Consider the following 19,834-nt stretch of genomic DNA (forward strand, 5'->3'; position numbering starts at 1 on the left):
ATTGTGATTTTCGGCTATTATAGAAAACCACACCGATAAGATGGCCCTTCTAAAATCAGGAAGACAAACTTACCAGGGAGTTTATGTCTACCTCTGTAACAGTGAAAGGAGAACAAATGGTCCAGGGAACCCAGAAACAATCTTCATGAAACTCTTATGTAACAGGGTCCAAAAGAAAGGAAATGATACTCTCAAAGTCAGACAATGAAGCCCATTAAACAATCTTTGACTTAACGTCCTGCTTCTTATGGGGTCTGGACAAGTTCATTAACAAGGCAGTGAAAAGTCTGACTCCCAGAACTGGCTCCTGTCCAGAGAGAGAAGATTTATGGGTATTAGCAAAAGAAAGGGATGACAGTAATCAATAAGACGTGAACACGGCAGAGAACAAGCCTATTGTATGATCTTAAGGATGGAAAGAGGAAGGCCAGGGTAGTCCCCTCAGACCCGTCACACTCAGCCCTCAAGGATGCAGATGAACCTCACCGTCTGTCTGATTATAAATCCCCTCCCCAATATCGGCTCAACGTGGAGTGCCCTGGAGACCCTGGGACCCAACAACCTAAGCTTGGCATTTTCCAGCAGGAAATGCAGATAGAGGAATTTGATCACACATAGCCGGAAAGACAGGAAACAGGTGATGAAGCTAAGGATTCTGGGGTCTGAGGATATGACCTTATGCTCTGGGCCTCACGGCAAACCTCTCATTTCACACAGGGAGAAACCGAGCTAAAGCTGGAGAAGTGACTGGGTCCAGGGCCCAGAGCTGGGGGTGGAGTCCAAATCCAGAGCCCCAGTGCCAAGTGCGAGGCTCCCCAGGCTGCCCTGGCATATGTGGAGCCTGTGCGCTCGATTGGGTCCCGCCGGCGACAGGGCCAGAGGGAAGGAGGCACCTGTTGGAGCTGGCACCACTCCCTTCTTCCCACCCCGCAGCACTGCCCACAGCACCCTCACGCAAGGCAGGACTCACAGGTGGCTAGCCACATGGAAGGCACTGCACTTCGGCCAAGGGAGCAGGGGGGTAGTATCTGTAGAGGGCCATTTCCAGAACCCAACTGACAGATTTCCTTCCAACAAACCCAGCTACTGGGGGCAATGGACCACCCGAGTGAGGCGAATGCTTTCCACATGGTGCTGATCGAGATACTGAAGCAAGTTCTTCACCCAACCTCGGTATGCATACCACTTTGCACTTACAGAGCAGCCTTGTCTGTCTCTAAGAAATTAACATCGATGTCATATTTCTTCAATCATTTAACAACTTGGCATGGTGGTTAGGATAAGCATCCTTATTTTACAAACTAGAAACCTGCACAGAGGTCAAAGTGTGAGCTCTGCATCCCACATCACTGCGTCAGAGGCAGTATTTCCAAACTATGGGTTTCTCCCACTTGATCTTTTTGCCTGTTCTTGGTACATACTCCAACTGGAAAATTCCTCCCCAGTGAACTCTTGTAAAAATGGAGAAACACCCACACCAGTTTCAGAGGCAGTATAACGAACATTATCCAGTCTGCCGCTCCCCTCCCCTACAAAGCCATGGTCCCCTGTGGGGTCTGGGTGACAGACCAGTGCAAGCCCCCCGGTCATCAGAAGGGTCCTCCTCCTTCTGGTCATCTCAAAAGAGATCACCCCTCTCATTTTAGGATGAGAACATGCTAAACCTCACTGCTCATCTTGCAAAGCAAAACACTTGGAAATGAAATAAGAGATCCAGCTCGAAACCTCTCTTCAAAATGCCGCAGAGCCAACATCTGGTTATCACTCAGTACTTCTGGTTAGGAAATATCCTTATTTATCCGGCAGCACTTTATAGAAGTAGTGAAGTATTGGGAATCGTACAATATCCCGCATACCCGTGTGGAATGGTCACAGCTGTGCTTCCTCATTCCACATAAACATGGCCTGGAGACACATCTCCATAGAAGCACAATAAATGATCACCACACACCCCCAGATGGACCATCTCATCCCAGGACACAGAGGCGTGGGTTGCTGTGACACTTTCCCCCTCACTGCTCTGAAAGCAGCAGAACTTTAGCCAGCAAAGCAAAGACACCACAGGAACGGCCCGCTCCTGCCAGGCACCCCTCCCCACTCCCTAACACTGACCTCCACCTGCCAACACTGACATTTACCCAGACCCCCTCTGGTGCGCTGGCTGGACCCTCGAGAAGGGAACCTGTCAGCATGGATCAGAGCACCTTGGAGATTTTCAACTGTCTGAACATCTCACAGCCCCTGACCTGGTGCAGCCCGTGTCTCAAGTCTCTGTCTTGGTTGACCCAAAGGAACTGTTCCACTGAAGCTGTCACTCACTGAAGGGTTGGGGAGAGGCCCTGGCATTTACGAATACACCCTGCAATGTAACAGGATTCGAAGAGATGGGAGTTTTCTGAATATGTGGGCCTTTAAATGATGTAGGGTCTTAGAAAAGTTCATTTTGTACAGTGCATGTGATCAGAAACTCTGAACATCAAGCTTCCCTCATGTAAGCCAGCATCTGTTCTTCTCCTTTAGAAGATCTTCAGGCTGCCTGCCGGGCTGTCCTGGCCACACTGACAGAGCCCGCCTGCCGAGTTCTCTTATTATTAAACACTGTGGAGCAGGAACCCTGAGCCAAGTGCAGTCAGTCATTCAATACCACTGGCATCGTGAACTGACCAAGTTATCCTGTGTGTCATGGGACCGAGGTGCACACGCAGAACAATCTGCCTCTCTAACGAATCACAGGAAAGAGAGACCATAACTGGACTGAAAAGTAACTCTCAGACTCAGGCGTGTCCCTGGGTTATATGACTCGGCCTCCATTGGGGACCTGACTGACGGGTAGAAGAGGTCACTCTATGGCTGCAGAAACAGTCTGTTACCCGGTGTTCACGGCGCTGCTGTCCTGGGTGATGCACACATGGCCCCCACTTAATGCGGTTTGGAAATGGCCCATGGTCTGGGCTCTCTGGCCCTCCGTATCCTAACTGGTTTGCAAGGAACCCTGGGCCTCAGTGTGCGGGCAGGAGGCTGTCCTCTCTTGACACGGGCCTCTGGCTGATTCTTACAGTCAAGAGCTCGGGCAGCGTGATTATAAGGATGGGTCTTCACCAGCTGGCCTGTGCCCGTACTCGGGATGTCCCCCGTTTTGCCTTCTCCCCAGGCATCACCAGCAGGCCTGCCAGTGGCCCTCCAGGCAGGTGGCACTCTGAGACCTGATAAGCGACACTCGGTTCCTCCCAATTCTCACGGCCTCACTGTAAGAGCCCGCAGCACTGACCACATCAGACCGCTGCTCCCCCCAGAACCAGCCACTGACCTTGGGGTTGGTGCGCTGCTGCAGTCTCCTCTCCTCCCTCTCGCGCTGCAGCCGCTCAAACTCTTCTCTGATCTCAGCTGGCGTTCTCCTCCTTTCCACAACCTGTGGGCAGAAGTGAGAGAAGTCAGCTGAGGACCCAGATGGTGAGGAAGACACAACAGACCCGAGTGTTAACCGTGTCCCGGTGCTCCTCTCCCCCGGGACCGTGAGAGCCCCCAGTGAGACCAGGGGACGTTCCTGTCCAACCGTGTGGGCCCCGGTAAAGCCAGGTTCGCCTTCACATCTGCTCAGTCCCCAGTCCGTGCTCTCCCTCAGCACTCCAGAGACTGAAGTGATTTTTTTTGGTCACTTGTCTCCAAGGCTGCAGGATTCTTACTGAGAAAATGTCACCTCAAGTATCACAGTTTAAATTTTCCAGTGAGGCCACCACAATGCAGGCTAAAAACAACGTCCAGAGAGGGGCGAGGCCTCCACAACAGCCCTGGCACATTTCCCTTGTGCACTGGGCCTCCACCGGGGGCACCCTTTGAGCTTCCTAGACCAACAACCTTAAGCCATGAGGTCTCAGTGTTTTAGCAGTAGGGCTCTTCCTCCTACAACCTGAAATGAACCTTAGGATGTACGATGTCGGCTATATATTGTCAGAGTATAAACAATACTCAGGTACCAATCAGCAGCCCTTGAGGACACACAAGGATGTCAGGCCTGCGAGCAGGCAAGGCCTTTCTTGCCCACCTCAGCCTTTCTTCAGTTCAGTTCAGCTCAGTTGCTTGAAGTGAAGTGAAGTGAAGTCGCTCAGTCGTGTCCGACTCTTTGCGACCCCACCAGATTCTCCAGGCAAGAATACTGGAGTGGGTTGCCATTTCCTTCTCCAGGGGATCTTCCTGACCCAGGGACTGAACCCCAGTCTCCCGCATTGCAGGCAGACGCTTTAACCTCTGAGCCACCAGGGAAGCCACCTCAGCCTTTCTTCAGTTCAGTTCAGCTCAGTTGCTTAGTCCTGTTCAACTCTTTGCGACCCCATGGACTGCAGCACGCCAGGCTTCCCTGTCCATCACCAACTCCCGGAGTTTACTCAAACTCATGTCCATTGAGTTGGTGGTGATGACATCCAACCATCTCATCCTCTGTTGTCCCCTTCTCCTCCTGCCTTCAATCTTTCCTAGCTTCAGGGTCTTTTCCAATGAGTCAGTTCTTTGCATCCGGTGGCCAAAGTACTGGAGTTTCAGCTTCAGCATCAGTCTTTCCAATGAATATTCAGGACTGATTTCCTTTAGGATGGATCTCCTTGCTGTCCATGACCCTCAAGAGTCTTCTCCAACACCACAGTTCAAAAGCATCAATTCTTTGGTGCTCAGCTTTATTTATAGTCCAACTCTCACATCCACACATGACTACTGAAAAACCATAGCCTTGACAAGATGGGCCTTTGTTGGCAAAGTAATGTCTCTGCTTTTTAATATGCTGTCTAGGTTGGTGATAACTTTTCTTCCAAGGAGCAAGCGTCTTTGAATTTTATGGCTCCAGTCACCATCTGCCGTGATTTTGGAGCCCCCCAAAATCACTGTTTCTATTGCTTCCCCATCTATTTGCCACGAAGTGATGGAACCAGATGCCATGATCTTAATTTTCTGAATGTTGAGTTTTAAGCCAACTTTTTCACTCTCCTCTCTCACGTTCATCAAGAGGCTCTTTAGTTCTTCTTCACTTTCTGCCATAAGGGCGGTGTCATCTGCATATCTGTGGTTATTGATATTTCTCCTGGCAATCTTGATTCCAGCTTGTGCTTCTTCCAGCCCAGCATTTCTCATGATGTACGCTGCATATAAGTTAAATAAGCAGGGTGACAACATATAGCCTTGACGTACTCCTTTCCCAATCTGGACCAGTCTGTTGTTTCACGTCCAGTTCCAACTGTTGCTTCCTGAGCTCCATACAGATTTCTCAGGAGGCAGGTCAGGTGGTCTAGTATTCCCATCTCTTTCAGAATTTTCCAGTTTGTTGTGATCCATGCAGTCAAAGGCTTTGGCATAGTCAATAAAGCAGATGTTTTTCTGGAACTCTCTTGCTTTTTCGATGATCCAACAGGTGTTGGCAATTTGATCTCTGCTTCCTCTGCCTTTTCTAAATCCAGCTTGAACATCTGGAAGTTCATGGTTTACATACTGTTGAAGCCTAGCTTGGAGAATTTTGAGCATTACTTTGCTAGCCTGTGAGATGGGTGCAATTATGCAGTAGTTTGAACATTCTTTGGCATTGCCTTTCTTTGGGATTGGAATGAAAACTGACCTTTTCCAGTCCTGTGGCCACTGCTGAGTTTTCCACATTTGCTGGCATAACGAGTGCAGCACTTTCATAACATCATCTTTTAGGATTTGGAATAGCTCAACAGGAATTCCATCACCTCCACTAGCTTTGTTTGTAGTGATGCTTACTAAGGCCCACTTGACTTCACAGGATGTCTGGCTCTAGGTGAGTGATCACACCATCATGATTAACTGGGTCATGAAGATCATTTTTGTGTAGTTCTGTGTATTCTTGCTACCTCTTCTTAATACCTTCTGCTTCTGTTAGGTCCATACTGTTTCTGTCCTTTATTGTGCTCATCTTTGCATGAAATGTTCCCTTGGTATCTCTAATTTTCTTGAAGAGATCTTTAGTCTTTCCCATTCTGTTGTTTTCCTCTATTTCTTTGCATTGACTGAAGAAGGCTTTCTTATCTCTCCTTGCTATTCTTTGGAACTCTGCATTCAAATGGGTATATCTTTCCTTTTCTCTTTTGCCTTTCACTTCTCTTCTTTTCACAGCTATTTGTAAGGCGTCCTCAGACAACCATTTTGCCTTTTTGCATTTCTTATTCTTGGCGATGGTCTTGATCCCTGCCTCCTGTACAATGTCATGAACCTCCATCTATAGTTCTTCAGGCACTGTCTATCAGATCTAATCCCTTGAATCTATTTCACTGTATAATCGTAAGGGATTTGATTTAGGTCAAATATACCCGAATGGTCTAGTGGTTTTTCCTACTGTATAGCTCATCCAAAAGCAAGATAGTCTCTGAGATTTCAAACAGGATGGGAAGGGCCACATGGGTCTTGGGTACCACACCTGTGAGAGAGGAACCCCCACCAGGTGATTCCCAAGGGCCCCAAAAGGTACAAGTCCATGAGGGACACTGAGAGTGGGAGCAGCAGAGACACCGCCAAGGTCATTGGAGGAAAAGATCAAACAGTCCTGACCCTGTGGTAGTGGGAGAAACACAGGGGAGACTGGAGGCGCTGCTCAAAGAACACCTACAAAGGCAGGTGATGTGAAAGAAAGCTATCCTGGAAATCACAAGTTTTAAAAATTATTCAAAAAATGCATGCTTATAGCAAAAAATCAAAATGGTACAGAAAAATATGAAGTAAAAAGGTATAGTCCCTCCCCATACTCCTCCTTCTCACAGGTTAACAATTTTTTATGTATCTTCCTAAAAACCTACGCATATGTATGAATATATACATTAAAATTACACACGTATGTACACATATATGTATATATGTGTGTACACATATAATACATGTACACACATATAACATATATAATATATACATTAAATTAATGTATAATTTTAATTATACATTAAAATTAATGTATAATTTTAATTATACATTAAAAACAGCCTTTGTGCAACCTGATTTCATTATTTGGCAATCCAGAAAATTAAATACAGGAGCTGGCCTACCCCCCTAAATTGAGAAATGTGTTCACTGTCGCTTTCAGCAAGTAAACAGAAAAAAATAATGAAAACATTTTCTCCTCTCCCATATAAATTGTTCATTACCAAAAAGGGGCAACTGTTTCTTTTAAACAGGGTTTTAAAATAAAAACACTGTTAAAATAATCTAGGAACTGAAAGTCCAAATGGTACAGCAACAATCCCTTTGTGACCTCACAAAAACGTCCTCGGTGATATTGAACTGATGCGGCCTGCTCACAACGCTAGTGCTTATAAACACTCAGCCTTGTCCATCTTTTCTACTTTTGTCTAAGCCCCTCGGCTTATGTAATCTTAGTTCCTGGACCACAGATCGAACCTGGGCCCCGGGTAAAGTATGGAGTCTTAGCCACTGAACTGCCAGGAAGTGCCCATGCACATCTATTTACGGCGCTTTCACTTCCCCGTCACCCCATCTTGGACTGATAGGGTGCTCCCTCCATGGGGCCCAGAGCAGAACAAGATTTATTTTCAACAATTCCAGCTGTGTGACTTTTGCAAATGACTCTCTGCCACACTATGTGACAGAATGAAGAGGCAAATATCCCAAAGGTGTTAAGTCACTCTGTTTCTAGTCTATTTGACAGAAGTTTTGCAAACAGTTGGTACGTATCAGAGCTAACTGCAGAGTCAAGCTGGCCGGCCACTCTAGAGCTATAAATACCTTGGCTGGGCATCTCATTCTAACTCCCATGGGGCCCTTTACTATTTATTTTTTCAAAAAATCCATTTGTTTACTTATTTTATTTTTGGCTGGGTCTTTGTGTCGCAGAGAGCGGGGGTTACTCTGCAGCTGTGGTGCATGGGTGCTTCTCATTGCAGTGGCTTGTTTTGGAGCACATGGGCTCTAGAACAGTCTCAGCAGTTGTGGCACACAGCATTAGTGGCTCTGTGGCATGTGGGACCTTCCCGGACCAGGGATCCAATCTGTGTCTTCTGCACTGGCAGGGAAATTCTTTACCACTGAGCCACTAGGGACACCCCCAGCCCTTTACTGTTTACATCCTTCTCTACACAGAGAACATCATGGTGGAGAGTGGAAGATGCCTAAGCCAGCTGCAAGTCACTTTTTCTTCCCTTGGGTAACCCCTTAGATACACGAGCCCGGAACACAGCATCCCAAAGTGCATTAAATTGGAAAGTACAGTTGGAAAGATATTTTCAATGTTTTTCATCAGTGAAGTGTATCACATGCAGCCCATGAGTCTGTACACCTGCACGGTCCACCCTGATCACCTATCAGCTAGGTCTATTCTGTGCTAGTCGGATGACTTATCCTGCAGACGAGGGGGTGCAGAGACCAGTAGAAGCAGGTGGCGCAGTGGGAGGAGGACAGGGACCCAGGCTTTCCGACACCACCTGAACCTCCTGGAGAACTCAGGCGAGTCACTTCACTAAGCTTCAGCTTCCTCCTATAAATGCTTCTACACTACAGTGTGTACGTGCTAGGTCACTTCAGTTATGTTCGACTCTTTGCCACCCCATGGACTGTAGTCCACCAGGCTCCTCTCTCCATGGGATTTTCCTGACAAGAATACTGGAATAGGTTGCCATTCCCTTCTCCAGGGGATCTTCCTGATCCAGGGATAGAACCCAGGTCTTTTACATCTCTTGCATTGGCAGGTGGGTTCTTTACCAATAGTGCCACCTGGGGCATTAAAATCACACAAGATGCTGTCTGTTCTATGATTCTGGTTAGACAACTTTTCACTTGAATAATTTTAGAAAATTATTTAGAACTTTAGAGAAGCTACGAAGACGACACAGAAAGTTCTCATCTACCCAGCCTCCTCCAAATGTGAACGTCTTACATAACCAAGAACAAACACCTGTCAAGTCCAGGACGCCAACATTAGTACAAAGCTATTAACTGAACCCAGACTTCTGGGATTTCACCAGTCTTTCCAGTAACATCAGAGTTACATCCTAGGATCCAATTCAGGGTCCAGGACTGCATTTAATCACGTCTCATTAGTCTCCTTTGATCTGTGGGAGTTTCTGTCTTCTTTTCCATGATCTTGACCATATTATACCTCTTAATACAGGCTGATTGTCTCTTTGGCTGTGCTGGGTCTTTGCTGTGACACGCGAGATCTTTGATCTTCATTGAGGCATGTGGGATCTAGTTCCCTGACCAAGGATTGAACTGGGCCCCTGAATGGGGAGCTCGAAGTCTCAGCTGGACCACGAGGCAATTCCCCAGGCAAATCTTCTTAGACACTGTAAGGATGATGTCAAATAGGTAGGGAAAAGTGAGATATGGATGAATGTAAAGGACTGCAGACAGAAACCAAAGCATGGATGATCCAGGCCCAAGGCTGCTCCTCTAAATGTACATCAGCTGGTCTGTAAGCGCCCTCCGGGTTGTATGGTTTCCACTCCACTTCCACAGCTCAGAGCTGGATTTCTGCCATTTAAGAGAAGAAGTGGCCAAGTTCATTTTCAACATGGGTATCTGCACAAACACTGCAACTTTGGGGACTCAGGTGGCTGGTGTTATGAGCTGTGAATGGCGGCGTCTTACTCCTTTGGAATGCTGCCAGAGGATGATCCACTTTCTTAAAGGTTAAAGACAAAAGAAGAGACAGAGACAAACAGAAAAGACCAAAACCTATCTAATGCCTGAAAACAGAACCAATATTTGATGCAACCTATAAAAGCTCAATTTCACCCCCGGCCTCCGCTGGCAGAAAGGCTGGTGGTATCATCCAGCCACCAGCATGTTGGTGGCTACTCTGACATCTTTGGATTAAAGGAGCCCCAGACACTAGGGACTTTAGCAGTGCCCTCCACCCTCCTGACCACCTGTGTGTTTAGACTAACAGATGTGTGGCAAATGGATACCAGTCGGCAAGTAAAAAGTTCAATAGTCTAAAAACACCAACAACACCCTGAGGGGAACACAGCTTCCTCTGTGGGGTGGAAGCTGTGACTGAAAAGAGAGAACCCTTGCACTGAACAAACCACCACCTGGAGAACTCCTCGAGGGAGTGGTGACGCCAGCTCTGTGAACTGCTCTTGAGTTCAGTGAGACTTTTTCTTCACAGTATGAAGAGTGGGGTCAATCTTCCTATTACATTAAGCATCGATATATCTCTTGTAAATATGTATCAGGGGAGGTAACTTCTATCTTTTCCTTCTACTGTCAGGGAAGGCTTAGTATTTATTTTTATTTTTGGCCATGCCACATGGCATGAGGGACCTTAGTTCCCTGACCAGGGACTGAACCCGGGCCCCCTGCATTGGAAGTGAAAAATCCTAACCACTGGATCACCAGGGAAGTCCCAGGGAAGGCTTAGTATTAATATCAGTGCAAAAAAAGCCAATTCTGGTGGATGAGAACTTGATTCCCTTAAAGTAGTCTACTGAAAAATGTGAACATAAAAGCTTATCCAGTTACCACCTACGACTGCTTACATACTTTTATATTTTTATTATTATTTTTAAAATTGTTTATTTATTTGGCTGCACCAGGTCTTAGTTGCAGCATTTGAACTCTTAATTGCAGCATGTGGGATCTAGTTCCCTGAGCAGGTATTGAACCTGGGCCCCGTGCACTGGGAGTGTGAAGTCTTAACCACTGGACCCCTGGGAAGGTCTCAGCCTACACGCTCTTATAATCACTGCAGTGTGTGGTGCTTCTGTTTCTAACGGGGAGACGGTTTGGTCTTATAATAGGAAACCATGATGTTTTGCTGGGAAGAAGTCACCCTGCTGTCCCACTGAGTGGGGACAATGAAAAGCCTAGACTCAGGAGGGGATGCGTACCCGAGGCCTGAGGCTTTTCAGTGGCCCCAACTGCTGCCATGAAAAACTGTAACCAACCCACATCTTCAAAACACAAGGGAGCTTTAAACTGGGGCATGAAGTGTGAGGAGAAATTCAGTAAATACAACAGGATTCTATTTTCCTTTTTTGATGAAAAAAATTGTAAGCTATTAGATCTAACACTTTGCTACCATGAACTAATGTGACACGATGCACTGTTACTTCCACCGAGCCAAAAGCCAGAAACCAAATGCTCACTGGGAGCTCACTGGGACTGTGGATGGGTCAAGGGCCAGACACGATAGGGAGTGGTGGGGACTGGGGCAAACTGGATGGTACAGTCCAGTCCAAACAGCAGGGGCTCCTCATATCTGGATCGACTGTTGCCTCAGAGGGGAATTTAGATACAGTGTTGTCAGATCTTCTAATTTTTCCAGAGAAGATAAGATACTTCTATGTAAAGCTTCCCAAATTTTAAAGTCAGCAACTACAATTCATTGTGTGGACAACCAAAACACAGCTGCATGTAGAAAATGGCCTGTAGGCTACCAGTGTTAAGCACTGGAGAAACCCCGTTTCGCTTCTCTTCCCGTCTGTACCCAAAGGTCTTTAGAAGGTTTTCATATTAGAATTAGAAGAGACAGGCATACAGGTTTGAGATCAAAGGAACTTCAAGGGAGAGTTTACACATCAATGAAGAAGTAACTCAACGACAGTTAACGTTAACATCTACCAGAATTTCTTGGGCATCAGAACCAAGTTTCTATAATGAAATTAAGTAATAACACCTGCATGTTCTTATAGCCAATACAGAGTTTTACAGTTTTCAGATTAATTTCTCTACTTGATTTGCAAATCATTATTTTTCAGATAATAACTTGGAAGCGTGAAGCAATCAAACGGCCTGCCCAAGGTTCTAAGACTGCTCAGGGGCAGAGTGAAAGAAAATGGAACCTTCTTTTTTTCACGGCTCTGGGTCTTCACTGCGGTGCACAGGCTTTCTCTAGTTGTGGTGAGTGGGGGCTACTCTCCAGTTGCAGTGCACGGGCTTCTCACTGGAGCACGGGCTTCAGGTGCGCGGGCTTGGTAGTTGTGGCCCACGGGCTTAGGTGCCCAGCAGCATGTGGGATCTTCCTGGAGTAGGGATTGAACTTGTGTCCCCACACAGAAACTTCTGGACTTCAGTGATTGTTCTCACAAGGCACGGTGGCCCAGGTTATCTACTACATAGACACTGCTATCTATTTCGTTTACTCTCTATAACATCCTAACAGTACAGCTCATTAAAGCTGGAAGGATCATTACAGAGAATGTAATCCAGTAGCTCTAAACTTTTCTCTGTTTCCATCTGGTTCACATGTACAACTCTTAATATCACCAAACAATTCCTACGTGCAGTTATGACCTCGGTTGGAGAGAGGCACTCAGGACCCTGGAGGGTGGAAGGAAGTGTGTGTGTGGAAGGACGTGTACATGTAGACAGAACTGTACCCTTGCAGACACCCTCTGACCATCACCCCGACCAGCCTGTTCCCTCCCCGGGGTTAAAACTTACTGGTCTAGTTCATCCCTCCATTCCCCTGACGGGTTAGGAAACACAGGACGAGTTCAATGACTGACGGTCCCAAGTTCTATAAAGTGGCAAAGCCAAGTGTAAAATTCAGTCTCTTAAACCAAAATATAAGGTGAGAAAGGGACTCTGACATCGTCAGACATCCTCACAGGCCCCACAGCAGGTTGCGGGGTTTTGGGGGTGTTATTCTGTAGCTGTTGAGGTGTCCCTTCCTGGGATACCAGGCGCAGAGCTTCTCTTACCTCCCAGCCTTCCATCTCCAGTCCTCTCTTGCCATAGATGTCGTAGATGGCCCTGGTCTGGGGGTCACTGAGCACTGCAAATGAAAAACCCAATGTGTTTACAAAGCACTGAATCCTCCACTTAGTTCTGACCACACCAGCAGCAGGCAAGCCCACCTCTCTTTGTCCTTCTTCCAACCACAATTTTCCCAGAGACTCTGCCATTCCTGATGTGTCTTTCCTTCTACTTGCCTTCCAGATCCAACTAAGAACATGTTTAAAGGCGGCTCCAGGTGGAAAATGTTGCATTTTTCATGTCCGAGCTACCTTGTGAGGGGTGCTGACTCTGTATCACTAAAGGATAGTTGTTTTTAAAAGACTGTCCTAAGTTTCTGTCACCGTCTATAGAGTACCTTGGCTTGAGACAGCAAATTCCAGTTTCTAATAAAGCCTAATGTAAACCTAAGGACAGGCTCCGACGGGAAAAATCTGTCTTATTTACCCTATAGAATCTCACTAACTCCTACAGCCAACTATGTAAGAAATGTTTTTTGCGCCTCTCTTCTTTGTTTACACATCAGTTAAAAAGGCGCAAACACCTGTCACTACGGTGTCAGCCATGTCACCTAAAGTGCATCAGGAAAAGACTGTTCAATAAGAATGAGAGGGACTTTACTGGCAGTCCAGTGGTTAGGACTCCACACTTCTACTGCAGGGGGCCCAAGTTTGATACCTGGTTGGAGAACTAAGATCCTGCATGCTGCATGGTGTGGCGAAAAAATTAAATAAACATTTAAAATCACTACATTAAAAAAACTAAAAGGGCGGTAGCTAACTGATTCTGAACATCTGTACAGCTATTTCTATTGGGCCAACTTCTGTTCAAGACCTTTGAATCTCCCCACTCTTCCCTACCCTGGCCCCTGAGAATTCCCATGTATTTCTAGGTCTAATTAAAAAATGATGTAAATGACACCGTGCTGTGCTATGCTTAGTCACTCAGTAGTGTCCAACTCTTTGTGACCCTATGGACTGTAGCCTGCCAGGCTCCTCTGTCCTTAGGGATTCACCGGGCAAGAATACTGAAATAGGTTGCCATGCCCTCCCCCAGGGAATCTTCCCAACCCAGGGATTGAAGCCAGGTCTCCTGCATTGCAGGTGAATTCTTTACCATCTGAGCCACCAGGGAAGCCCCAAAATACTAGAGTGGGTACCCTATCCCTTCTCCAGGGGAACTTCCCAACCCAGGAATCGAACTGGGGTCTCCTACACTGCAGGTAGATTCTTTACCAGCTGGGCTATCAGGGAAGACCTGTAAATGACTCTTGGTTTAATCGTTGGTTAAGTTGCGAAGTCATGTCCGACTCATGTGATCCCATGGACTGTAGCATGCCAGGCTCCTCTGTCCGTGGGATTCTCCAGGCAAGAATACTGGAGTGGGTTGCCCTTTCCTTCTTCAGGGGATCTTCCTGACCCAGGAATCAAACCTGGGTCTCCTGCATTGCAGGCAGATGATTTACCAGCTGAGCTATGAGGGAAGCCCATGTAAAGACTCTATCCATATTCAAATCTAACAGGGAAGAAAGAAATGCTGACCATTGTAAAACCTGGGAGCTAAACTTCTTGAGCTGATCTCTAGGAGTTAAGAAGGAATTATTTATTCACCACCTCAGTCTCCCTTCAGGCCAAATACTTGGGCCAGGCCTGCTGCTACAACATGTTCACAAGCATTGGCAGGCTTTTCTGCTAACTCTTCCCCAAATCTCCAAAACAACACAGTCCAGCTATGAGGGTAATTCAAACAACCAAATACAAGAAAAGGAACAAGCTATATTCAGACCAGACAAATAGCCCGAACAGTTACATCTGGTGAAGACACAGGCTGATTATACACACCTGTGTGCCACAGTCTCAGTTTTACTGGTCATTAAAATCTAACTTTTTGGTAAAACCATAGTGAAATACAGCAAAGTGCTTTTATGTCCACAATGAGAAATCTTTATTTCATAAAGAAAATCTAATTTTTGGTCTGTTTAATTAAGGAGCAAATCACCAAGTGGCTCTGGAATGAATAACTGACTTTACTTGGCATATATCCTAAGAGTAAGTTCACATTGTTTTAACTTTAATTTTAAAAATTGTGGTTATAATATACACAACATAAAACTGATCATTTAAACCATGTGTAAGTGCACAATTCACTGGTGTTAAATATATCACTATGTTGTATAACCATTGCCACAATCTACTAGAACTGTCTCATCCTCTCAAACTGAAACTGTACCTACGAGTGATTTTACTATTTCATAAGCAAATATATTATACACTTTTCTTTCTGAAATGTATGAGGTAAGTATAAAAATCTGAATTATTTGATTCTATTTCCTATTATGCTTTTTAACATCATTTTCTTCCTTTTGTTAGAACCTTTCCTTAACTGAATGCTACAGAACCAAGAAAATCACTTTCAGATGGAAAAAATGTTCTTTGTATCTTCTCAAAAGAAAAGTGAGAACAAAGTAAGCTTGTCTGTAGCGATCAGCCTTTCACGTTTAAGAGTTCCCTTTAGAAGAAAACGAGGAAACGATTTAAAACTGGAGTATTCCCCTAGAATTCAGATCCGGGACTATTACTTCACCTGCGGTCTCATTTTCTATTTACTGGACACATATTGATTTCCAAAGCAAAACACTACTCTTTCAAAGGACCCCGTCAGTAAAAAGCACTAAACTAACTGCCTCTTTTATGTACCTCGAAGGACTCTCTTTTTCTATCCTCTACAAATCAAACCTCTTAAAAATTGAGTGTCTGCTACAAGACACTGCTGTTTCTACACTGGTGCTCCTACAGAGCCAAGCGCCACACTGACCTTCATAAGCCTGGTGAACGAGGTTAAACAGCCGCTCGGCCTGCGATTTGAGCTCTGGGTCTCTGTGCTTGTCCGGGTGGTAAAGCATGCACAGCCGCCGGTAGGCCGCTTTTAGCTCTTCGCAAGAGGCCTGCAGGAAGAAAAATCCAATTAGAAGACAGTCGATGTGACTTAAATATTATCATGATCAGAATCAGCCTTGAAATGGGAAGCTATCAGCCACGTTCCAACACGTCTGCTGTCTACATGCAGGATATAATGAAGTTATGCTTTATTACTTCAATAAGGCCTCTTTTTTCCAGTTAATAAAGTGATCAATTATGTACATCGAAAGCAACTGTGTTTTGCTGGGAACTGCTGCTATCAGAGAGAATGAAAGCATGTGTCCCCACCCTGGTTCTCTGCGCTCTGAGTGGAAATGAGAATCGTCACAGAGACCTGCTTGCTATTTAACCCAAGTCATTCAAAGTCGATCGTGCCAAGGTATTCTCAACAGAGACTGTTCAGAAGGGGGAGAAGAGCTATAAACCATTAGAAAGAAATGCCATGCATGTACTCAGTCTTCAGACAAAGGAAACTCAGTGAATATTCATCCTTTAAAAAATCAAAGACATCAAATTGTCAAATCAACACCTTTCTATTCAACCGCTAATTCTAAAAGCAAGCACACAAGGCAGGCAGAAATGCTTCCCTATCTGTAGTAAAAACAAGCCTCCCCACCCAGAGCACCCAAAGGCTCAACACACACAACCCTGCAACTCCTTCTCATTTATTTATTGGCTGCCCCAGGTCTTAGTTGTAGCACTGGGAACTTTGATCTTTGTGGCGGCATGTGGGATCTAGTTCCCTGACCAGGAATTGAACCTGGGCCCCCTGCCCTGTGACCCGGGTTCAATTCCTGGGTCAGGAAGATCCCCTGGAGAAGGGAATGGCTCCCACTCCAGTAGTCTTGCCTGGAGAATTCCATGGACAGAGGAGCCTGGAGGGCTACAGTGCATGGGATCACAAAGAGTTGGACATGACTGAGTGACTAATACTTTCCCTTTCCTCTGCACTGGGAGCACAGAGTCTTAGCCACTGGACCACCAGGGAAGTCCCTCTCCAATCTTATAAGTAATCAGTTTGAGGGGAGAAGGTGCCATTAGAAGAGCACAGATGACACAGAGTACAGGCGGGCTCTGGGTGTGTTTTAACAACGCAGAAGGGAGGGAGGAGGAGGGCTGACAGAAATCCACTTTGTACTTTGCCTGCCTCACAGCCACCAAGAACTTCTCAGAAAGAGGCTTCACTGGAGGCTCTACAAACACCATGCCATCTCTTGCGCCACCTCGCTGGCTGGGCCCTCAGGTGTACTCTGGGAAAGTACAATGTCTGATTTTATATCAACCTCCAGGACCTTTTTAGTCTATCATAGGTGATACCAAATGTGTAGCTTTGTCAAATGATTTGTTTTTAATTGGAATATAATTGCATTACAACACTGTGTCAGTTTCTGCTATACAGCAACATGAATCAGCTATGTTGTTCTTTAGCTGCTACGTCTTGCTGGACTATTTTCGACCCCATGTACTGCAGCATGCCAGGCTTCCCTATCCTTCTCTGTCTCCCGAAGTTTGCTCATATTCATAACCATTGAGTTGGTGATGCTATCTAACCATCTCATCCTCTGCTCCCCCCCTTCTCCTCCTGCCCTTAATCTTTCCCAGCATCAGCGTCTTTTCCAGTGAGATGGCTCTTCGCATCAGATGGCCAAAATATTGGAGGTTCAGTTTCAGCACCAGTCCTTACAATGAATATTCAGGGTTGATTTCCTTTAGGATTGACTGGTCTGATCTTGCAGTCCAAGGGACTCTCCAGAATTTTCTCCAGCACCACAATTTGAAAGCATCAATTCTTTATCGCTCAGCCTTCTTTATGGTCCAACTCCCATATCCATACGTATATACATATGTCCCCTCCCTCTTGAGCCTCCCTCCCACCTACACCCCATCCCACCCCTCTCAGCCATCATCGAGCTAAGCTCCCAGTGCTATACAGCAGCTTCTTGCTAGTTATCTATTTAACACACGGTAATGTATATACACGTCAGTGCTTCTCTCCCCATCTGTACCATCCCCTCCTCCCCTCCTCCCTTTCCACAAGTCTGTTCTCCGTCTGCGTCTCTGTTCCTGCTCTGCAAATAGGTTCATCAGTACCATTTCTCCTAGATTCCATATATATGCAGTAATATATGATTTTTTTCCCTCTTTCTGACTTAGTTTGCTCTGTATGAGTCCCTAAATTCATCCATATCTCTACAAATGACTTCATTTTGTTCCTTTTCACAGCTGAGTAATATTCCATTGCATATATCTATCACATCTTCTTTATCCATTCATCTGTTGATGGACATCTAGGTTGTCCAGGTGATTTGTCAAGAACATATTTTTTTGGGAGGCAACTCCACCATTTTGACAACAGAAGCAAATTCTGGGTCACTGACAACATGCCAGAGGGGCCTGAAAAGCCAGCCCTCCAGGTGGAGGATGGGACCAGGTCCACAGTGAGGATGCTGAGGAAGGACGGGAGGTCTGGGCCCCGGAACACAGGGAAGCAGTCACAGGGGTGTGACGAATCAAGGCATCAGGGTTACAAGGGAAGACGTCAAACTGAGTTTTTCTGTAATTTCCACCGTTTTTCAATATCTTCCAATTCCAGGAGTAATGAGTGCTTCCGTTGTTGTTGTTGAGTCACTAAGTCAAGTCCGACTCTTGGAATCCCATGGACTGTAGCTCGCCAGGCTCCTTTGCCCATGGGATTCTTCAGGCAAGAATACTGGAGTGAGCAGCCATTTCCCTCTCCAGGGGATCTTCCCAACCCAGAAACTGAACTTGTGTCTCCTACATTAGCAGGTAGATTCTTTACCACCGAGCCACCAGGGAAGCCCTTAAGAACAGAGGCTTCAGGCAAATGAACTTTCTGACTCTTGGCTTTCTCACCTGCTAGAGCAGATGACAACCGTGCTCAGGGGTGGTGTGGGAATAAAATGAGACAGTGATCACAGTGCTTCTTATGGTACATGGCAACAACCTATTCTCTATAGCTCTTCTAAAATCTTTTCTTCACACTGTAGACAACAGTACCTCTCTCACACCTATTTTGAGGAGTAAATAGTATGTGTACAAGCTCTTAACAGTGCCTTGCACGTGAGAGGAATTTAATCATTACAGCTGTCATTAATGCCACAATTCAGCTTTGATACCCTTTCGGCAGCAGGAATAGGGAAACTGGGATAATTACAGCCCTTGTGGGAAGATGACAGGAGCATTCATTCATGAAGTGGCCCATGTCTGTGAAAATTTACTGAGCTGCATGCCCATGATGCAGACTCTTCTATGCAAATATTCTATTTCAATAAGAACACAAGACTCCAGGGACTTCCCTGGTGGTCCAGTGGATAAGACTCTGGGCTTCTACTGCAGGGGGCTTGGGTTTGATCCCTGGTCAAGGAACTAAGATCCTGCATGCCCTGCCTGCAGTGTGGCCCAAAACAAAACAAGACTCCACGGAAGACAGGGGCCTCAATGCTCCCATCTCTGCGGCTCCCCTTTTTCCCACCGTAAGCCTCTTTCTATACTTATGTCAACTAATTATACAACACATTCCTTGCCACATTTACCAAGATGCCACTTGCACCAAGCTTCAATGTTTTAAGCAAATAAAGAACAGCTAACCAGTGGCAAATTCAATGTCTTTTCCAGATAGGTTTACTTATGTGATGATGTAAAAGGAGCTTGTTCCTTCCTGAGGAACCAAAATGAATTAGTCCCTTTCTGCAAATTTTAATTGTTCTTTCCAGCATCTCATAAAAATTACAAGTGCAGGATTAGACAGATTTGACTGACTTTAGGTTACACTGCTATTTCCTGGTTGTAAAAAGTAAACTAGAAGACAAGGGAATAGAGTACCTAGTTCGCAATACCTTCTTTAGTCATATTAATAAATGGCTTAACGTGCTATTGATTAAGTAATAGAAACAAGAAGTTTCATTTTTAATAAATATCACATTCAATAAAAGGTTAGATTGAGCCTTTTATCATAACTGAATAGCTAAGGTCACTGGTTCGATATTTCATAAATGATAAACTCTTTCACTATCATAAAAATACAGATATCAGGACTTCCCTGGTGGTCCAGTGGTTAAGACTCTGTGTTTCCAACGCAGGGGGCATGGGTTCAACCTCTAATTGGAGAACTAAGATCACACATGCCACTTGGCATGACCAAAAAATGAATAAAATAAAAATGCTGATATCATTTCAAAATATGTGATAACATTAAAAATGATACCTCAAAT

The 19,834-nt window shown here is 45.5% G+C and overlaps 1 protein-coding gene across 1 annotated transcript in view; it reads right to left on the minus strand.

Moving 5' to 3' along the window:
• Positions 1-19,834, minus strand: part of DNAJC11 (DnaJ heat shock protein family (Hsp40) member C11) — a 70,351-nt gene that overhangs the window by 30,030 nt on the left and 20,487 nt on the right. The window contains exons 2-4 of the mRNA XM_086344264.1: positions 15,499-15,628; positions 12,651-12,724; positions 3,308-3,409 (exon numbers count right to left, since the gene is read on the minus strand). Coding sequence (XP_086200390.1) covers positions 3,308-3,409; positions 12,651-12,724; positions 15,499-15,628 — 306 coding nt within the window. The remainder of the gene's footprint in view (positions 1-3,307; positions 3,410-12,650; positions 12,725-15,498; positions 15,629-19,834) is intronic.

This window comes from Bos grunniens, chromosome 16 (assembly GCF_055505025.1).
Source record: "Bos grunniens cultivar Pamir isolate PY7600 chromosome 16, Bosgru_T2T1.0, whole genome shotgun sequence".
NCBI classification, from domain to species: Eukaryota; Metazoa; Chordata; class Mammalia; order Artiodactyla; family Bovidae; genus Bos; species Bos grunniens.